This window comes from Crassostrea angulata, chromosome 7, assembly GCF_025612915.1.
Source record: "Crassostrea angulata isolate pt1a10 chromosome 7, ASM2561291v2, whole genome shotgun sequence".
Lineage (NCBI taxonomy): Eukaryota > Metazoa > Mollusca > Bivalvia > Ostreida > Ostreidae > Magallana > Magallana angulata.
The window spans coordinates 55,850,947-55,874,333 of NC_069117.1; the positions used below are offsets into that span (position 1 = coordinate 55,850,947).

The 23,387-nt window shown below is 33.2% G+C and overlaps 1 protein-coding gene across 2 annotated transcripts; it reads right to left on the minus strand.

Moving 5' to 3' along the window:
- Positions 1 to 7,933: 7,933 nt before the first annotated feature.
- Positions 7,934 to 22,003, minus strand: LOC128155418 (solute carrier family 35 member F5-like). 2 transcript variants are annotated; one of them, XM_052817114.1, is made up of 14 exons: positions 21,895 to 22,003; positions 18,848 to 18,998; positions 17,986 to 18,117; positions 17,811 to 17,873; positions 17,657 to 17,720; positions 16,628 to 16,687; positions 16,349 to 16,485; positions 15,094 to 15,263; positions 14,487 to 14,653; positions 13,958 to 14,117; positions 13,755 to 13,845; positions 13,164 to 13,318; positions 10,469 to 10,495; positions 7,934 to 10,052 (listed from the first exon to the last, which is right to left on the minus strand). In XM_052817114.1, the coding sequence occupies exons 2-14, from the start codon at positions 18,950 to 18,952 to the stop codon at positions 9,998 to 10,000; spliced, it is 1,386 nt and encodes a 461-aa protein (XP_052673074.1). In that variant the 5' UTR covers positions 18,953 to 18,998; positions 21,895 to 22,003; the 3' UTR covers positions 7,934 to 9,997. The 2 variants fall into 2 exon arrangements, with proteins under 2 accessions (XP_052673074.1, XP_052673075.1); XM_052817115.1 differs by lacking the exon at positions 10,469 to 10,495.
- Positions 22,004 to 23,387: the final 1,384 nt, after the last annotated feature.

The window sequence follows — 23,387 nt, forward strand, 5'->3', positions numbered from 1 at the left end:
ATATAATTCTATATTACAGAAACTTATATCATATTATACAATATTGTATGATACAATATTATAGAATATACAATATTGTATCATAGGATACAATATCATATTTTGCAATATCTTATGTAATAGTATAATGTGATAAAATAATAAATTAATAATACAATATAATATTATACAATATTGTATCATAAAATACATTACTATACATAACGATACCATGATACAATATCATAACATAAAATATAAAAAAAATGATACAATATCATATCATATCATATAACTTTTTATAATATTACATATGATATTATATTGTGTCATATTAAACAATATTGTTTCATACCAAACAATACTTTATCATAGGAATCATGTAATATCATTTATCATCAAACACATCTATCTATTGAGCAGGTTTGAGTGAGGTAGGAGATTTCTTTAGCATCTTTGATAATGGAGATCAGGCTCTGCATCTGAAGCAACCTCTGCATTTCATTTATAATATAGTTAAATCAACTATGCAAGCTATCATCTATAAAACATGTGACCTGTTCCAAAAAAACTAAACCTCATCCAGCATCCGAAACCTATGGCTCAGATTCAGCATTCAAACCTGTCAGGTGCATCAGTATACATAAGACGCATCTCCATGCAAGTTTGGTGAAGTTCAGACCAGTAATAACTAGGATATCATCATCAGAGGGCACTAGCAATTAAAACCTTAACCTGCTCCAGCATCCGCAACCTATGGCTCAGATTCAACATCCTTGCCTGTCAGGCGCATCTGTATCATAAGACACACCATCTATTCAAGTTTGGTGAAGTTAGGACCTGTAATAACTAAGATATATTTTTTAGCATCCTTGATAATTGAGATCAAGCTCTGCAACTGAAGCTTCCTCTGTGATTCATTCATACTACAGTTTAATCAACTATGCAAGTTTGAAATAGTACTATTATCTATTAAACATGGGACCTGTTCCAAAAAACTTAACCATATCCAGCATCTGAAACCTATGGCTCAGACTCAGCATTCAAACCTGTCAGGTGCATCAGTTTCATAAGACACACCATCCATGGAAGTCTGGTGAAGTAAGGACAAGTAATAACTAAGATATAATCCTCAGAGGGCACCCGTTTCAAAAACTTTAACCAGTTATAAAAACCTTAACCTCCTCCAGCATCCGAAACCTATGGCTCAGATTCAGCATTCAAGCCTTTCTGGTGCATCAGTATCATAAGACGCACCATCCATGAAAGTCTGGTGAAGTTAGGACAAGAAGTAACTAAGATATAATCATCAGAGGGCACCTGCAACAAAAACTTTAACCAGCTCTAAAAACCTTAACCTCCTTCAGCATCTGAAACCTATAGCTCAGATTCAGCACCAAAGCCTGCCTGGTGCATCAGTATCATAAGACACACCATCAATGCAAGTTTGGTGAATTACTGACCAGCAGTAACTTAGATATTGCTATCTACAGGCACCTGCAACAAAAACTTTAACCAGCTCCAAAAACCTTAACCTCCTCCAGCATCCGAAACCTATAGCTCAGATTCAGCACTCAAGCCTGGCTGGTGCATCAGTATCATAAGACACACCATCCATGCAAGTTTGGTGAAGTACGGACCTGCAGTTACATAGATATTGCTATCAAAGGGCACCTGCAACAAAAACTTTAACCTGGTCCAACAACCTTAACCTCCTCCAGCATCTGAAATTTAGGACTCAGATTCAGCATCCAAGTCTTTCAAGTCCATAAGTAGGTCTAGATGCATCATCCATGCAAGTTTGGTGAAGATAGGACACGTAATAGCTTAGATACAGGACCTGCAACAAAAACTTTAACCAGGTCCGGACGCCGACGCCGACACCGACGCCGACGCCGATGGTATAGCGTAAGCTCCCCCTGACTTCGTCTCGGTGAGCTAAAAACACAACAAACGAAAGAACAAGTAAGATGTCCCGAAAAAAGTCAAACATCGAAGCCAAAAATAAAAAAAAATCTCAAAATGAGTAATGCCAAAAATGCCAAACATCAAAGCCATCAATTTAAATAAAACAAAAAACCTCAAAAAGAGAATTGGTAATATCTGTCTGGTGCCAAATTTGTGAGTGAACCCGGAGGGACATAAAGTTGTTTAGATAGCTATTGTAATCGGTTCTATCGAACTTTATATACTCGGTGAAAATGTAACACTTTTGTTGATCAACCCCTTCAATACCAGTGAGGGTTATGCGTAACAGATAATTACAGATAAAGCGTAACAGATAATTACAGATAAACCTTGCCTCACTTTATAAAAACAATATACTGTATTGTATTGTATTGTTTATTGGTCAACAGCTGTACAGCTCATAGACATATACAATTAATATACACGTTACAATACATATACTGGTCACTTGAAAAAAGGCAAGTTTATACATGAAGTTTTCTGATTACAAAAGCATTCTTAATATATTTACCTAAATTGCACAAATCCTTTACATTTTGTGTTGACAATAATAGAATTAATTTAAAGACAGAGAGTTTAATATAATAAAACTTCTTAAGGATTTTTTTCTCTTAAGTTACAGTAATAGGGACATTTCAGTATAAATGATATTCATCTTCTATATCTAAAGTACATAGAGGACATAAACGTCTTTGTAATGGAACATTGTTATATCTGCCAGTTTCGATGGTAAGACAATGAGATGATAATCTTAATTTACATATAAGTTTCTTATATTGTAAAGGAATTCTTTTTGTTAGATATGACTGCAAGGTACAATGATCAACTAAATATCTATAGATTGTACATTTGGAAGAGGCATTTATATCGGCTAGTAGAGGCTGTTTAAAATTGTCAAAAATACGTTGCTTGGCGATTGTTAAAATAATTTCTGGCTTTTCAAAAAATTGGTTTTCCCATAAGTTCATTAGCCCAATACTTGTTAACATGTTCTTGATTCCTGCAGCCCAGTTTTTACATTTGTTTTTACCTAAAGTTTCATTATACATATTAACATAACATGAATTCAAAATACAATTTTTTGATGATAAAAGTTTCATCCAGTATCTTAAAATACGTATTTTTCTGATACATTGCAGAGGCATTCTGCCCAATTCACAATGAATAACTGCATTAGATGTGCCCCTTTTAACATTAAGTATGTTTTTACAATAATTGAGATGAATTTTTTCTATATCTGGGGCAGAATGAAAGCCCCAGACTTCACAACCGTAGTAATCAATGCTTTCTACATAAGTGTCAAAAAGGGACAAAAGCGTAGTAAAATTAAGACTCATATTACAACATTTCCTTTTCAGTGCAAAAAGCGCCTTCATACATTGTAATGACAATTGTTTTTGCGTAACATGAAATTTGCCATTGTAATTCAACAAAAGTCCGAGATAACAAAAACTGTTCACTACTTCAATTTGTTCACACTTATAAAGCCACACATCTTCTGTTCGTAAAATTCCCCCATTTCTGAAAACCATTATTTTTGTTTTGTTTACATTAACCGTTAACGACCATTTCTCTGTATAATTTTCTAAAGTATTCAACATTGACTGTAAGTCAGCAGCAGACTGAGAAAAAATAACCATATCGTCTGCGTACATCAGTAAAAATAAGGATAGCTCTTGTAATTCAATTGGAGTATTTCCATTGCTTAAAAATTCCATTTCGCAATCATTGACATAGAGGGAAAAAAGGAGAGCGGAAATTATTTCCCCTTGTAAAACACCAAGATTATTCACAAAAAAATCTGATAACTTACCATCTAATAAAACACAAGACTTAATATTATTATAAAGTGAACGTAAAATCATCAGAGGTTTACCTCTGATTCCATACATTGAAATTTTATTCCACATTTTAACCCTATCCACTGTGTGAAAGGCACGCTTGAAATCTACGAAGCCGCAATACAATCTACATTTTTTCGAGAGATATTGTCTTAAATAACTAAGGGTCCAGATAGTGGTTGTTTGACATCTAATGGTATTTCATAATTAAATGAAAAAAAAATTATAGGATGATGACAAACAGTTCTATTTAGAAGTGACCAGTTCTCCATTCTGTAACAGAAATCTTGGTTCGGTAACTACGAGAAGGAAAACACTTCATCCATTTACTTTACACGCACAAATATACTATAGCTAATCCACTTTAAGCGGCAGAATAGCATAAAACGTAACTATGGCTTCATCATTGCGGTTAGTGCAATGGAAGGTAACTAGTATTACATATACATGTACTAGAACATGTATTATTTTGGACACGGCTCAGTTCAGTTTCTTCACCCATAACAATCATGAAGTACAATATAAAATATATACAATTACATACAGTTGTCGGAGGTAACTTAATTTGATCAGTTTATATATATACTATGTACTAACAAAATGTGAATATAAATCACGGAGCACAAACAGGGTCATATACTTTTTTAAATAAATGTACAAAAAATAGTATTATTTAGATTTTCCAGTGTTTTTGTCTGTGATAACTCTATGAAATGATTTTGTAATGTATAGCCCAATACGTTTCATCAATAACTGTTTTAATCATACAACTGCTGAAGATTAAATAAATACAAGTAGTAAGAAATCGTTTTTTGAATATTATGAGGCGATAAAAAATCCCTTCGGGCTTTATTGGATTTGATCATACACAGTACATTACAGGAAATTATTTCAGGAACAGAATTTCCCGAGTGTGTCCGCTTTCAGTTGGAACAACGAGCTTGATATGCGTGACATACCCACATTTTGCCTTGATATGTTATATCAAAAGTTTACAAAAGGAAAATATATAACTATATATTCAGTTTTGAAAATTTAACACAAAAGATACGAAAAAAATAGTTCCCTAATTTTTGGTGGTATCGAACCCACAACCTAAATACTAAAGATCTATAAAGTTACCTATTGTCTGGTGATAATACCACTGAGCCATCTCAATCACAACAAAGTGTGTGTTTTAAATGCTATTATAATATGATACTATGGCCACGAATTTACGGACTTATATTACTTTTTTTAAAACGTCCAATGGTTGGGATACAATATGACATTTTTAAAGTATAATGGGCCATCTCTCCACGTTTTTGTTGAATGAAAATTATTTATTTAGACTATGACAGAAATATGTAGCTCAGACCCACTCTAAAAGAGAAAAGGCATTGGAGTCCTAAAAATGCCACTATTTGGAGGTTTTGACACACATTCTCTTGTGTAAATCAAGCTATTCCAAATATTTATCATACGTTAGGGCTTGAATTAATTTCGATATTGTTTCCACACTTCGAGGCCAACTCGAAGGACGCACTACTCCAGACTCCAGCAACAACAACAATAATATCTCAAGGCCGAATGACCCTAAGCCCACATACATCTCTCTCTCTCTCTCTCTCTCTCTCTCTCTCTCTCTCTCTCTCTCTCTCTCTCTCTCTCTCTCTCTCATTTACATTGAATCAGATTATAAACACGCCATACTGTTTACTTGAAGAATCTGACATAGTATGGATCTCACCAGGATATCAATTTCTTTGAACTTATGAAAAATACGTTAAAAAGAAACAAACAAAGCGAGACAACTGCGGGGTTTCTTTACAACCCCCCCCCCCCCCCCCCAATGCTGCCAGCACAAGATTCCCTTTACTGCTATATTATTAGTGAAGCGGGCGAATTTCTTGTTAACAGAGCTAATAATAGTTTTTAGTGCCCCACCTTTTTTTAAAAATCTAGATAATCATGAGGTGTATAGCTGTTGACAAACAGACAATATAATACAATGAAAATATCGTGTACAAGAATAACCAAAAACCACTATATCGAAGCTAAATGGCCGTTTTGATCGATGTTCAATAAAATGTAAGTGTTTGAAAATAAAAACTTTCCTGGAAAAGAACACTATACTATCAACATTTAAAATTGGTTAAAAAATATGTTTATGAAAAAATTATGAAAAAGAATTAAAAATACGCAAGGTGAGGTGAAATTTATAAGGAAGATAAATTCAGAATTTATGTACATGTATTTAAAACTAAACTGAACACAAGATAAGTAAGTTATAAGGAAAAGTCAAGATCAGAAATTTATGATACAGTTAAATAATTGTTCCCATTAAAACTATACATAAACACTAAAAGATAGATAACTCCTCTCTGTCGTCTTTGTTGTTTTAATTTAGTGCACTGATGTTGTTCATTGGTATTTCTGCGAAGTGAAATCCACGCTGAACATATAGTGGACTATACATCCACTAAAAAGATTCTCAACCCATGGGTGGATTTTTTAAAAGTTTGTATCTAAACGATTTCTTATGACATTTTTTAAAAAAAATAATTAAATGCATGTATACATACATTCATGAACTGTTATTCATTGTAGATTTCAAACATGTCATCAATGAGCCGCGTAAGAAAAATAAAAACCCAACAAGATAGGCGAATAAGGCGTGTAAAATGCCTATATAAAGACGGATACGATACTAAGTACTGAAATTTAAATATGAACAAATTTGATAATTTAAAAAAATCATGCAAAACAATATTGCAATCCTTAAATATTTTCAATGCTTAAAGTATGTTGGTTAAAACTGGTGTATGCGAATCAAACCCTCCAAATAGTGTCCTTTTTAAGAATTTCAATGCCTTACATTTTCTTTTTAGAGAAGTGGCGTCGGAAGCAAATTGAAAGGGGGGGGGGGCTAGACTTATAAATCTTGACAAGCAAGAAAAAAAGCCCTCCTCCCCTCCAAAGTTCCGACGCCTATGTAGAGGGGGTCATGTAACTTTTAACCTGCCAGACTAGCTGACAGATAGGAAAACCATTACCTAGTATACCCTCTTTGGATATTACTGAAATTTTAAGTCTGTAATTGGACGTCTGACTACTTGTCCGTAACATTGACGTCTTTGACTATATATACAAATGTACTAGCATATTGCAAGTCCATAACGTGGACTTCTTTGGAAGTCTATATGACTTTATTGCACGTCCATAACATGGACTTTTGAGGAAGAGTATTTGATTACATTGCACGTCCTTAAAATGGACTTCTTTAGGAGTCTATTTGATTTCATTGCACGTCCATAACATGGACTTCTTTGGGAGTTTATTTAACAACATTGCACGTCTATAAAACGGACATCTTTTGGAGTCTATTTGACTACATTGCACGTCCATAACATGGACTTTTGTGGAAGTCTATTTGACTAAATTGCATGTCCATAACATGGACTTTTGTGGAAGTCTATTTGATTACATTGCACATCCATAACATGGACTTCTTTGGAAGTTTTTATGATTAAATTGCAGGTCCAAAACATGGACCTCTTTGGAAGTCTATTTGATTCCATTGCATGTCCATAAGATGGACTTTTGTGGAAGTCTATTTGAGTACATTGCACTTCCATAACATGGACTTCTTTAAAGTCTATTTGATTATATTGTAGGTCCATAACATGGACTTTTGTGGAAGTCTATTTGACTACATTGCACGTCCATATCTTTGACTTCTTTGGAAGTCTTTATGATTACATTGCATGTCCATAACATGGACTTTTGTGGAAGTCTATTTGATTACATTGCACGTCCATAACATGGACTTTTGTGGAAGTCTATTTGACTACATTGCATGTCCATAAAATGGACTTCTTTGGGAGTCTATTTGACTACACTGTACGTCCATAACATGGATTTCTTCGGGAGTCTATTTGACTACATTGCATGTCCATAATTATAACATGGACTTTTGTGGAAGTCTATTTGACTACATTGCACGTCCATAAAATGGACTTCTTTATTTAGGTAGTCTTTTTGACTACATTTCATGTCCAAAAGGTGGACTTCTTGGTAGTCTCTCTGACTATGTTGTGAGTCTGTAGTCGTTGACTACATTGCAGGAAAAATCATAAATCTAAATATAATGACAATGAAACCAATTACTTTCAGTCTCTTTTTTAATGTAATACATAAAGAATCAAGAACAATAAATCTCCAGGAGAGAAATAAAACATTCTTTCAATATAGACACATCACATTAAAGAAGTCAACTACTGACTTCATACTATTCCCACTTGTTTCTCTACATAAAAAATAAAAACACATATATTAATTTCTTTATCTTGCTGTTGTATTTACAGATTGGTACGTGTATTGCACTTTATTGCTTCAATTTGTTAAAAGGATTGGTACAAACTAAAATTCATTCCTTCTGTTTGTTTTCATTCAACTCACTGTTTGATGACAAGAGTGACACTAGAAGGAGGACTGGAGTACTTAATTGTGGTTCATGCATATCATAAAACCAAACAGAAACCTTTAGACAATATTTAATCAAAGTTCAATAAGGAACTTACGGCTGGTTATGACATCAATCCTGACATTTTGAATTAACACTGTGTGACCTAATATTTCCAATATTAAAACTTCTCACTATGACTCATAATCCCTTCCTTTTTAAAAGACTTAAATTGACATGTAAAATACCTAATTTACAGGATAAGTGATAATGAGAACAAATCATGGTTATCAATAAAGGTTACTTTACATTCTATATGCACTCAAAAATAAGGATAAAAACAATAGAATGAATTATGTTTGAAACACTCTCTTTTTTGAAGCAGTTTATAATATAGACTAAATTGGTGTACCATTTAATGATATAAAGCTTATATTGTCAGAAATCAAATTTATTAAAAGGTTACGAGCTACAGTTCCATCCCTCCCTTTTTTCTCAAAATCACCAAAATCTTAACAACAAACAGTGATTAAAACATAAACTTTTGAAAAATTCAATATGACATGTAAAAAAAAAATGAAAGTTAAGCATTACCCCCCCCCCCCCCCCCTCCTCCTAAACATATTTCCACTGATAAAATGAATTCACAGATATTGTGAATCAATGTTAATATTTTGTCCTTTAGAGGTTTAAAAGGATTAGAAATTTTCAATTTTTATAACAAGTTGACATTACTTTGGTTTTATCATTTTTTGTTGAATACAATTTTAAAAAAAATGTTGAAAAGTCCATCCAAAAAACTCAATGTTCATAAAAAAAGTACTGACATCTTTTGAAGAAGCAATGAAAGTGGAATGCTTTTACAAGTCTAGGGTTTTGTCCCAGCAAAAATATCCCTGATATAATAATTTCACACAATTTCAAATGATATCTTTACAATGAATATGAGCGTCTCTTACATTAGAGATTTCCTAATATAATACACACTCAAACAAAAAACCACACAATCAACTTCTGTCACATGTTTACCATAAAACCCCCACTGAATGTTCTCTTCCTCTTGCTCCCCTTCCAATCAATTAAAAAAAAGACTTCTTTCAATCAATATATTAAGCATACAAGAAAGTAAATAAAGGTATGTTAGATATACACCATAAAACACACCTGCTTCAGATGTTGATAATAATGACTTCATTTCAGGTCTTAAAAATCTGCAAACCAGTAGAAGTACCGTAAGTCAGGTAATTTTCATGATGACCTAATTTTCACTTTATTCGCGATCTCTTTTAAATCACAAATTATTGAGTGCGCAGAAATTATATTCTGTATCATTTTCAATAAGAAACTTTTTAAATGGCAAAAAATGACTGACATAATTAAAAATGCTACACATTTTTCACATTTCCCCAAATTTTGAGACACACGAAAATAACCAGATATACGGTATGTGATATACAAGTACCGGTACATATGCAGAACTTCACCTCCCCCCAAACATTATAATCTCCTAAATAAATAGCTACAATAATATTACATTAGATAATGTTCCTAAAACAAAACAATATAAATGATTATTATATAATCAAATGATCACTGAGGTGTTTTCTGAATAAATGTTAATTTCCTTTGAAGACATAACAGCAAATTACAAAATAATTGAACAAAATAAAACTAATAACAGATTACTCAGCCTAAACAAAATCAGAATAATTAAAAAAAAAAAGACAGCTAACTTTGAATCACAGAGTGGGGAGCTAAGAAAGAGTTATGAACTGCTTTCTATCAAACTCTCTGTCTGTTCCCTGTCCATTTCTCGTACTCTGAAATAAGAAACAACACTTAGTACAATTTAGTACATCACAGTTCACAATATACCGTATAGAAATCATATTTTTAATCAAACATTGTCTTAAAGTTAAAATTAACTACTTATATTTTGATAATCCAGGATGAGAAAAACTGTCATATTGTTAAAAAAAAAATAAAGTAGTTACAGTACTTTAATGATCATTTCATAAAATTAGAAAACAAAAAAACAATTCAACTCTGTGACATGACACAATTAAAAAAAAAACTCTGAAGTAACAACAATTCAAAATAAGTCCTGTTTTATGCAGTGTTTTATTCTAGAAGCTGATCTGACAGAACAGATTTGCAAGAGCAATATTAATCAGTGAAGCTACAGGTACCAGCTATTAATGAATCAACAGCTGTTAATAAAACACAAAGATTATACCTATTAAACACATAATGTGCTCCTGTTCTGTAAAATCAAGATATTGAATGATATAACCAAGGTATTGGGTTGATGCAAATTCGCCATCTAGGTACTAGGGTATCACTCATAAAATCAAAGTCCTGGATTGATCTAACTCAAATTTTAGACTAACCTATGTTTTACAATTGAATGAGTAAAAAAGAGCTTGGATTTGCAAATGAACTCAATAAATGTTAAACAAATGAAGTCAAGGAATGTAATGCAAATAAATTTCAGCCTCTTGAAAAAGAGTGACTGTCAATGTATTTAATCAAAAATTAAGGTGCTGTGTATGATTTGAGTTTTTTTTATAATTCGATCAATGTACTAGGTGCTTTTGATTTATGAAATCAGTGTCTTTCATTAGCAAATTTGATCCTAAATAAATTTTTAGAGGTTGGAGATAAATGTACTTTTGATCATTTACCCATTTGAACACAATGGTTACTATGCCCTCCTAGGTATCTACAGATCAATATCTTACATCCACCACCTTAAATAAGAACATGTAGTTCTTTTAGATATATATATTTCAATTTCATTAACCTGCAGGGTCATCACTCTTCTTAAATTTTACCACAAAACTGAAACCATTCCAACTGACCACCACACTACCCCCCCCCCCCCCCCCCAAAAAAGATTTTTGTTATTTCAGAATAATAATTCTAAAATGCATAAAACAGATAATATTTTCACAACTCAATGAACTAGAATATGATAAAGAAAACAGATGTTTGAATATCCTTAACATGTACATTTAAGAAGTGAATAAGTGATATCATCATATGATATATTTTCTTTGATGATACAAGTATTTACATACAGTAGTTTTCCCAATTTTATTACCAAAAAGTATAAGATTTTCCCAGTCACAGTCTTTATACAAAAGGAGTGCTGTAACAACCCTTAACCTTAAACTCAAAAGGATGGACCAAATAAAAATGGCCTGGTGAGGCCTATCTCATGACACAGTTTGCCTTTAAACACAAGAAAGGAACACAATCAACATCAATTTTAAACTCATGATTTTACAGATAGGAAAGCTTATGCAATATTACCCTTAATTCTTACCACTCCAATCTTAAATACATTACAGTGAGTCTACATTATAGTTTCAACATGCCAGCTGTTTTTACATTAATGTCTACACTGTCTGGTCTATTTTAATACATGTACATGTATAATGTTCCACTCCACCCTGCTGATCCAGAACAAACACTTGTTCAGAGACATTCACTATACATTTATCTAAGCACTTTGAATATATTACCCAGACTGTCTTATGTTTGAAGCAACCATACCATAGTCTTTGTCACAACTGTATATAATCACACAAAATATTTCACAAAGCTTGTCAATGAGACTTGTCTCCTCTAATAGTTACAAGTCCAATTTTCATCGGCATTAAATCTTAAGTTTACAAACATTTTTCTGAAAAATTACTTCAAGGTACCTGCAGCCCAGCCGATGTGAAACTTATGTCATAAAATATATTTACCAGAATTTAATGCAAAAAAACCGCATCAAAATCAATGCAAAAATAACAGAGTTACTCCACTTCAAAGTGGCTATTTTTACCTGCTTTGAGAAATCTAATCAAGAGAAAATAGAATTAGGCGAAAACAAGACCAGCAGAAGTGACTTCACAAATTCAACAGGAGGGAAATTTCCTTTTAAAGCTATACAAAATAAACTCAATTTTACAGCCCAAATGATTGATATAGGTCTGATGTTTTGACATCTCTAGTTATTTTAAGTATTGTAGATTTAGAAATTTGTATCCGTACCGGAAATTATTAAGTTACAGTCAGATTTCTTTTTAAAGAATTTTAAAATTTGCTATTCTTGTTGCCTTTTTATCGATGATTACGATATTTTTAAACATTTGCATGGGCAGATTTATGTTCATTATTCATTTTTTGATTACATAACATTCTTTCTCAAATGAATGATCCGAGACAATGAAACAGGTAAACTAACGAAGCTACTGCTCCAGATACGTGGGTCTGTATACAAATGGTACACGAGTCTGATATACAGGTGCAATACAATGCAAGAAAACGAACAGTTTTCATACAATATTCTTGTATCTCATATAGCAGTGTTGACCCCATGGCGTCAAAGTTCATCTTGCGCCAAATCGGAACCGTTGTTCAGGTGTGAAATCTGGTTTTCCCCAAATATATTGAAAACTACTTATGCGATCGCAGTAAAATTTTAAGGATGATTCTTTTACACATAAACCTCCATAATATCAAAAACAAGGATGATGTTTTTACACATAAATCTTCCTAATTTCAAAAATTGACCAGCACTGCAGGTACCCTTTAAGAAATGAAATTTATATTTTTTCTGTGGATACAGACATCAACAAAAAAATTGGGAAAAAGAACGTCTTAAAGTGTGTTTAGAGTATTGAAGACGAAATTTCCTTCCAAATCAAAATTAAAACCTGATATTCATTTATCTTTTTTTGTCAATAACAACAAGGGAATATCTTTATATGTACAGAAATGGACTGAAATTGAAAAAAAAAATCTGCACCCAAGCCAGGCAAGTTGCCAATGTCTTCAAACTGCATTTAATATTAAATAAGAACACTATAATAATATCCTGTGTATTGTAAGCCTCATTAATTATCTTTAGTCCTGTTAATTAAATATCTATCACTTACCTTGGTAATAAACGCCTTCGACAGAAACAATGAAGAATTTTTTTGAAGCACAACAGAACAGGATCCCACGTCTCGTAGTGAGTCAGCAGACTTACCGCGAAGAATGCGATAAACACAGGAATCGAGCCCACGTAAAACAACCAGTTATAGTTCACCTAAATTGAACCAATACCTATTGTTATCTTAATCAGCACAGGAAGCATAAATAAAAGTAGAATCGCATTCGCCAATAGACTTATCTTCAATCTTGTCACAACAGATAATCATATTTACATTTGATCAATTCGTGTCTCAATAGAAAACTACATTTACTCTTTATAAATAATTTTTATTCATACTGAAAGAAAATTTACATATTTAACTTCTGTATACAGGAAAATGTTCACCTTCAATGTCGAAGTTAAATCTGGGCAAATTCAAATGTCTGGATTTATCTCCCTTTTAACACAACTTTGTCTGGGCGATTTCATGATTGGACAAAACCATTTGCAAAAGTAGAATGGTGAAAAAAAAAAAAACTTGGGTGAAAATAACCCTGTATACAGTAATTTCAAAGATAGGTTGAATGCTATGATGCTAAGAAAGCCATACCCCTTTCCATAAAACATCAGCCATCATAGTGAGGGGAATGGTCAGACTTAGAGCAAGTGTGGCAATTAAAGATGAAGTCAGAAAACACCCCCTACAACAAACATTTGTATACAGTACTCATATTAAAATCATTGGTTTTTACATTATGAGCAATTGATTTCATTAGCAAGTGCCTTCTCAGCCAATTATAAAGATAAATTTACCAGAGCCATAAGACTTCCGACAACACAGTTCCAACTAAACCGTTAATTGCAATGAACAGCCACTGGCGAGAATCGGGCATGACGAACACTTCAGACCCGCTGAAATGTAGAACAAAGAAACCCGGCCACAGCAAGAGAACACACAGTAGCCCGACAAACCCTGTAATAGAGGATCACACATCTTATACAACAATCCTAAAGCAACCAACAAAGGAAAGTAATGTTCATAACTAGATGATAAGCTCAGAGATGTTTAATAAAGGAATTGAACTGTATCTAATGATTTGTGTTATGTTAGCCTTTAAAAAAGAGCAACCATAACAGACTGGGTTAAAAATCACATCTCGTGATTCTCATCACAAAGCGATTTCTTCCTATCAATTACTTTTTCTTTGTCTCTAATTGATATTGATTCTTTTTTTTATTTTTACGTAAGATAGAGACTCATGGTAAAAATTTAAAATTGTGAGGCGATATCCAACAATAATTCTGGCAAACGTATTTCAGCATTTACCAGACAGTACATTACCAAAGAACATGGTGATGTCCAGTTTGTCCTCATGATCAACCCGCCGCCTGAGTGACACCAGGTACAGGGCGTATAGCATGGAGCCACACAGTGCCCACAGGGCCCCCACGGGAATCTGGTCCTCAAATCGAAGGTCAGCCAGACTGACCATCACAATGCCACCAAAACTAAAAAAATAACCATATATAGACTTACAGCAATCACCAAACATGTTCATTCAGTTTATTTTCTCACAGAAACAAGTAGGATTGAATATTTTGTTTAACTTTTATATATAAATTGTACCGGTATATGCTGATGAGGGGAAAGTTTCAATACAAAGGTAAATTTTGACTCTAATAAACTGACTATAGTAATTTCATCAATATTCGTTGAATACCAATTTTCGTGGATTTTGTTTATAAGTTGATCCACGAAAGTAAATGTTCATTGAAGTGCAATTTCTATTAACATTTTGTATTGATGGGATCATTGGCCACGAATTCACATATCCTTGAAACTGTGATTTTCATTTTATCCTTGAAAATTGATGCCCTTGAATATTAATGAAACCACAGTAAATTACTGTTAGATACTTCCAGATAACCAGGTTAAGTAAGAATTTTACCTGAGTAGAACTGCAGAGAGTTTGGAGAGAGTGAATCTATCAGCACTGGAGCTGGGATAGATCGCTGCACAGATGAGGGTGAACAGCCCTGACGTCGAGGATAAAACATTCACAATGCCCGCCTCTGTGTCCTTCAGAGCCTCCTGGTAGGAAAAATTTCCCACAAACCACTGCAAGCAGATTATAATGAAGTCAACTTTAAATGGCAACAAGTTTAGATAGTGTCAAAGGGATTAAAATATAAAGTGAAAAACAACAATTATTGGGACTGAGACTAAAAAATCTCATGTAGACCTATATGAATTTTAAATTGATGCAAAAGTAATATATGGTATTGGATAGAGTTATATTCTGTTTGAAAACTTCAGAAGAAGCAGAAAATTTTATATAAAAAAATCTTTTCTTCTAAAATTTAGATAAAGATTCAATTACAATTAAAAACAAGAGGATATTTGATATAAACATAAAAAAAATTTCATTAGAATATGACATCATAATAAACAATGTTATTAGTCCCCTACTGGTTTTCACCAGAGGGGACTATAGCTTTCCTCTGCGTCGGTCAGTCCATCTGTCTGTCTGTCCATCTGTCCGTCTGTCTGTCCGTCTGTCTGTCCCACTTCAGTTTTCCAGACTTTTTTCTTTATGCATTTGAGGAATAATATGAAATTTGCTGAACAGCTTCAAAATGTCAAACTACAGATCAAGTTTACACTTTTGTAGCATCTGGTTGACATTTTCGAGAAAATTAATTTTTTATATTCCAATTTTTTAATGTCCGGGTTCGTTATTGGGCTCGGTGTGTATCAAATAAACGAGGAAAATATGTTGTCATTAATAATATCGTGCATTTCTTGGACCATTCCTTTTATTGTTTCTAACAAACAAATAAGTTCTGTAAAATAGTGTCAAGCATTGTGTTGTAAATGTTATCGACAGGGTTTTTTGTATTATTACAATCAGGTTCGTTATCGGGTTGGTCTGTTGAGACGGTAAGAAATGATATGCTGCATAACAGTGCATTGTTTTCACAAATTTCTACAAACCGGTAGGGGACGTGTATTGCTTATGCAATACTCTCTGAATGCTTGTTAAAATTTAATCCCAAACAAATATATAACTGTTACAGTACGGTAATTGATAAAGATTTTTAAGTTGCAATTCATGAAAAAAGATTTCAAATTTTATTAAGAATTTCTCCATGATATTAAAGGCAATGACAAACACCAAAAGCACACAAGGCAGAAAATCTTACCAACAAACAGAACAGTAGAGCCAGCTTAGCCACTTGTTTGACGGTCAGCTTAGACATGGCTCGTAATCGAGATTCTTCTGCTCGCAGAGATGCTGAGTATGACAGTCTTGCAATAAGTGCTTCCTCTGCATACGCCTCTACAAAATAAAAAATAAAGGCCATCAAAGAAATAAGAATTGTAAATTTTGAAAAATGTAAAAATTGCAAATTTTGAAAAAAGTATGAATTGCAAATTCTGAAAAATTGCAAAAATTAGAAGTGTTAATAGCTCAGACTTACCAGAAAGCTGACGAACTTCATTGACTTTGCTGAATCTGACGGATCGACTTAAAGAAGTAGCTATAATTAAACCAAACACAAAAACGTTATCTATTAGCCTAGCTGCAGCTCTATGGTAAAATTAATGGCCAACCAAATAGCTTAAGTTCTGAAAATGCAAAAAATCATGCAATGTGAAACAAACAAAACTTGTTAGTTTTGGATCCTAACATATTTTGTGGAATTATTGTAAGCACATTCTACAACTGAATTTATCTCATTGCTTGCCTCAGGCTCTTTCTTAAACATCCATACCAAACAAGAATTCATATACAGATTGAAAGTTGCCTTTTTTTAAAAAAACCCGAAGAGTGTTAACAAACCAAACTCCTTCACTTGACATGCAGCTTACATGCAATTAAGAGACAGAAACATTAGTAAAGAATTTTTATCTGATGAAAACATTTATACAGAATGTGTTAGGAAATTAGTTAAGTTCAAAGACGGTGCAATTTTTCTGTGCCAAAAATTTTAAGATTTTTGTTGTTGCAAAAATGGAACTGTATCAATTTGGTCTGTCATCTTGAGTTTTCTATACTTCTTAACTCTTATAATAGTTGGCATATTTCATGTTCATTCTGTAATCTCTATATTTCAGATGATCTTTATCTCAAAACCAAATAGTTATTGAATTTTTGTGTGACTTTTGTGTATATTACCTCTAATACACTGTACAATAATATTGGAGGTAATAGGATTTACCGTAATACAAAACATCAATTTGAAGTTAAAATCAAACTGGAATCACTGTATTTCTAAAAGGATAAAAATGGAAGCCTTTATGGGTGCTAATACTCATTATTCTTGTACTCAGATTCCCCATCATAATAATTCATTCGAGATAATCATGACTTTTATCTATCCATGATGTAACCTTCTAATTGAATTGGTAATAATGAATGAAAATTGATCCCTAGAATACGAATGATTCTCCAATAATTCACAAAGGAAGTCAGGAGATTCTGTAACCTAACCAGTCATGTGACTTACAGTCATCTGATTCTGTTCCGCTGGCTTTATCGTCAAACTTGGCAGGAACATACTGGGGTTCACTCTGTAAGAAGACATATTCCGTTACTGTTCTTCATGATCTTGTTTATGTAAACTGACTTTATATAAAATCTATGTACACAACTTGTCTTACCAGCACGTCCTGTGAGCTGTCCCCCTCAATGTCATTGCTATTGATTGTCATAGGTGTATTTTTCTACAATTTCATTGAAAATGAGCCAAGTTTAAATGCAACACAACAAAGTACAATATCATAATCCGAAGTTCAGTCCACCATCATTGGAAGATAACTTGATCCCCATACTCACTGTGCCTGACTTTTTGCATTGTGATCTCCATGGCTCAAATATAAGAAATCCCAGGAGGTAAACACTGAACATGCTGGTCTTGACGTAAGTGGTAAAAAATGGTTTGTCAAAGTGGGCATCTTTGAAGATATACTAAAACAGATCATCACTATGTCATCAATGGCTGATTGGCAGCACTGACTTCAACATTTGAAGAAGCACCTCTTTAAAGGAACTTGTACATGATTTTAGATCAATTTCATTATAATATTTTTACCTGTATGTATAAAATATGGTTTACTTGTTGAATTTTGAATGATTGACCAAATTTCAATGTTAGAAGTCTAGTTATAAGAGATACACAGAGGTAAGAATTCATTGTTATGTAAACAAAGTTCTAGTCTTACTTTGTTTACAAATAATGTACGGTAATACATGAAATTACCATTTCTTTGACAAAATGACTCATGGCAAACAAAGTAAACTGATTCAATGTGTTGATAAATAATATCATCAACAGAAGAAAGCAACATTTATTTGGAACTTATAAAAATAGAGCACATGTGTTTACAATAACAAGGCTCAAGCTTTGTTTACAAAACTGTGTACCTTGCTTATAACACAATATTTGACTTTTAAACTTTGAATATCATTAGACTTATCATTACCCATGTTAACCATTCTAAATATTAAAGATGGAATTTTTGTTGTTGAAATTTTGAGCTCAAATTGTGTCTATATAAGTCCCTTTAATATACATGTATGTATCTTATCTATATACAGAATATCTAAATAAAGTTGATGAACTGAAAGATATATAGCGAGAGTTTTTATAATTCCTTTTTTTTTCACCAATCCTTTTTATATACATGTATTTATTTACTTCTGTCAGCTCTGAGGAGGCTACCCAAATCAAGTCTACAACCAGCAGAACACAGATTCCCAGGATGAGACGTTTGACTTTGCTCAGGCCATGCAGGCCAAACATCTTCTCTTCTTTTGCTCAATCTAATCCATCTTGTATGGAAAATATGCTGAAAAAAATCAAATATTGAAAAAATAATTTCTTTTGTAATACTGATTACTGTAGATTACAAATCAAACATGAGAAACTAATTTCAGAATCTGTGTAAATTCAAGAGAACTGCCTTCCATGGATTTTAAAATCTTGCTTTAATTTTTCTGACAGTTGTGAGCTTCCAACTTCTCAACCATATTACGGGGTATTGTTTGGAATTTTCTGTTCATCATCAATTTGTTTTTGTATCAGAAGTGCTGAGACTTAATTAGGTCATTTTGATGAATTAATGAAAACATTTTGTGCATGCAATATAAGTTTTGTTTGTAATGTCTAAATAAATGATTTTTTTTTTACCAGGGATGGGGGTGGGGGTTAGGAAAGAATGGAAGCAGATGATGGTAGTCTAACAGTTGAAGTTTTTCTTTTTCTTGGGCTTTTGGAATTATATTTGTCAAGATTAGAAATTATTCAACTGAAACTGGTCAGCTACAAATTGAGTACATACTACAATATTACAATGTTGTTGTAAATCTTTAGTAATTAACATTTTCTTTTTCAGAATTACATATCACCATGTTGGACACATTCATTCCCTTATTATGTAACCTGTAATATCTATCAAAAAAGAACAATAAACATGTTAATGTCTAGTCCAACACAAAATTATCTGGCTCCAAAACCACAATCTTAGAACAGACTATATATAAGTCACATCTTGAAATATCAATATGGCTGAAATTGCATCATATTGAAAATAAACAATCTCGATTATGAAATCTAATTATATTCTTTAGCATTTGACAACAAAATGCATTGATTTTAACAACTCTTATAAATTTAATTCAGTAAAAGCGGTTCTGGGTGTCAAACTCATGACTTGCTGAGTTGCAGATTAGAAGTTGATGCTTAAAGGTATTGGGCTAGCTCTAAGACACAAAAAATTATGAATTAAGAAAAATTTTATAAAGAAGTTATAGTCAATTTTATTATTCTAAAAGAAAGTACACCACAGATTGGATGTGTCCTAAACCTCCTTAATATAACTTGAGAAATAATTTTTAAATTAAAATTTTCATTGTGGTTGAAAAACTTTCTACTTAATGTAAACATTTCTATTAAGAATAAATCAAGATATCAACAATCGAAAATTTGATTTAATCATGTTTATTAGCTCTGTGCAAAGTTAATGGTCTTGGGACCTGGCTAGACATGGTCAGGTGGTTTCTCCTTAAAAATTTTGAAAAACTAAATCATTCTGCTACCAATGGTCTCTCCTTTGATATGCCTGCATGGATGTCTAGGCAATATCAGATACGTATTATTTCAAAACTCTGGCCTGCCTCTAAAACAGATACAGTGTTCTATCATTAAAATGGCCAATGAGGCAAAAGCTGGCATTAAGGGGTAAAAGAGTAAGTAAATTGTCCTTTAGCCCTGGTTTAACACCGTGACTTCAGTGAATAGCTTTACATTCCAAACAGTTAAACAAGAAAAATACATTACAGTATTTTAAAATTAATAATATTTTAATTTTCTATAGATTAGTAGTTGGAGAGTCTAAATATTATCAGTTCATTTTTGGTGTAACTTTAATAATTGTGTCATTTTGAAAGGGACCCCGTCCATGTACCAAAAAGTGCTGTAACAGCCCTGTTTTTACGGCTGTGGTATATATGAACATTCAGCGGATCCAATTACAACCATAAGGTAGAGATTTTTATTCAAATTATGTAGACAAACATTTTTATTATTATTTTAACATTAATTTGACAGAGTTATTAACTAACTACAAGTTACCAACTAAACGTAATATCAACACTATAAAAGTAATAAACATTGGTTGTAATTTTCAATGCACAGTATGTGGTTGCATCACCAGTATTAATAAGGTTACCATAAAAATAAGACAGTCACTAGTTATCTATCACAACAGGGGTTAACTGAGGCTGTGCAAACGTCTTTTGAATAAGATAATTATCCTTTAATTGCCTTAAGGGTAAATTTACATGCCAAGAATACAGGGGGACTTCACCTTTTTTTCAAAGGAAGTTTAGGCAAAGTTACCAATGAAAGGTGATTATTTCGCCCAAGTCGACCCTGAGTTGGTCCCTACCATATGTGTAACTTTAAAAAGTCCCTACCATAATTATGTGGAACTTTAAGATCACATGAACTCAGTTATGAATAATTAATTACAAACAGTTTAAGACCTTTGACTTATTGACAAGCCATTTGGACTTCTCAGTTTTTTGAATTTCAATGACCCAACCCCAAAATCACTGGCGGACCACTGAGTTTTCGTGAAGACCGCTTGTCTAATTTTATCCAGAGCTTAATATATTAGTTAAAAAAGCATCAATTTAACATAATAGATCAGATCTTGAACAAAATCTTTCAATCCGATTTTAACTGCATATCTATGAATATTAATGAGCTCCTCTAAGGGAATTTGGTGATAGAAGGACAGTATTTGAAAGCTATTTTTGATGAGCAAAATAGATAGTAACATCCCATCAATGCTCACTTTGGGTCATGCGCTTTATTGGAAGTAGAAAAAGAAGGAATTCCAAGTTCTTGTTAAAACGGCCCTATCTACATGAATGAAGTTTACTTGTTATTTATTATTTTGCTAACATGCGGGTTTTTTCTTCTTCAGAAAAACGTCCTCCAAAAATGAACGAAAATTAAATCGCATTTCGTAGACATAATTTGAGTATTATACTGACGTGTGTAAACTAAATAGGGGTCATCGGGTCAAACATCAAACGGTGAGCTGAGCCCAACCAGGTACATGTAAACTGTAATGTAAAACTACCAAAAATATAAACCGATAGAGATACTGTGTCAGTTACGATATCGCACACCTTTTAAATATCTTCAATTCACTTATGTTCTTGTAAATAACTTACCGATACTTTACTTTTGCAAAAATTGTATCTTTAAAGTTGAAAAAATCCCCAAACTGGCCAAAGTTACAAATCTATCAAAAAATGACAACCTTCAGGAAGTCAAAATATGTATGTAAAATCAAACTGACATGGTTGGATATTTTATTTCCGGACACGTTTGGGAAATATTGTTCAATCATTGTTCAACCATGCATATTTCGCTGCATTTACGAGGTTTATTTAATTGTTTCCTTAAAAGTTATTTATAGTAGAAAACTAGAATTTTTTTTAAGCACAGGTATGTAACAGAGACACTTATTGGGGATTGAACCCGGGTCCTCTGGCACGCCAGATGATTAACCCACTAGCCAGAGGTACATGTAGTAGGAATGCCATGAATAGGGAAAACACTTTAAATGGGAAAAACGTATATGTATACTCAATTAAAGTGTCTAAAAAAAAAAAAAATTTGAAAAAAACCCCCAAAACGAGGATCACTCTTGCATGTAACCATCATTTTAATTAATATTCGAGAAGACCCCCCTAGTACTGTTCCTCCATTAAAATGGGTAAGGTACCCTTCCCGAATGTCCACAAACAGGGACCATTCCAGAACGGGGGAGGGGGGGGGGGGGGGGTCAGCGGCAGGCAATTTAGGGAACACGCAATAAAGTGAGAGGAGGGGAAGAGAGGTACAGACTTACAGCAAAAATGTTAATAGACCCCCACCCCCTTCAACCCCCCACCGCTTACCTGTTTTGCTTTATTTTGCATCTTTTAGTTTAATTTGATATACATCATTACTTAACTGAAAATTTTATTAAAATGTGCAGACTGTCATAAAAAAGAAAGAAGTAACAAATACTTTTAAAAAAGTTGACATGAGAAAAGGCCGCTCGATAAATGTTGTTTCTGAGAAAAATGGAAAGGGCGGATAAAACCCCCTGTTCGCCCCGAAAGATCATTTTAGAGATTTTAAGGGAAAAGTTGAAAGTTTGTACGATGTTAAGACAAACACTCCCCCCCCCCCCCTCCAAAAATGCCATCAAAAAAGGCGAAGGCGAAAGTGCGAAGTTCCAAAGGCGAAGGAGCGATAGTAGTATCGCTTCTTCGCCTTCGCACTTTCGCCATTGCATCTTCGCGCTTCGTCGTCGCATCTTCGCACTTTCGCTCCTTCGCCATCGCACTCTCGCACTTTCGCCTTCGCAACTTCGCACTTTCGCATCTTTGACGTAAAGGCGAAAGTGCAAAGGTCGAAGTGGCCCCATCGGAACACCATAGTATGGTGCATTGGGGCCACTTGCATCTTCGTTTTTAGGGCAATGATGCGAGAGTGCGAATTGCGATGGCGAAATTGCGAAGATGTAACGGCGAAGCGTGAAGAATTGAAGATGCGAGGGCGAAAGTGCGAAGGTGAGAAATTCTCTGTAGATAAATCAATTTTTACTGACAAACTTTTCATCAACGCCAAATAATGAATATACTGGTGATCGATGGGTATGTTTTTAGAAAAA

Coding starts and splice junctions, on each gene's coding strand:
- LOC128155418 (XM_052817114.1), bottom strand. CDS start 18,952: ATGTTTGGCCTGCATGGCCTGAGCAAAGTCAAACGTCTCATCCTGGGA. Junction 17,721..17,810: donor ACAGCTCACAGGACGTGCTG/GTAAGACAAGTT, acceptor GTCTTCTTACAG/AGTGAACCCCAGTATGTTCC. Junction 13,319..13,754: donor CTGATGTTTTATGGAAAGGG/GTATGGCTTTCT, acceptor GGTTCAATTTAG/GTGAACTATAACTGGTTGTT.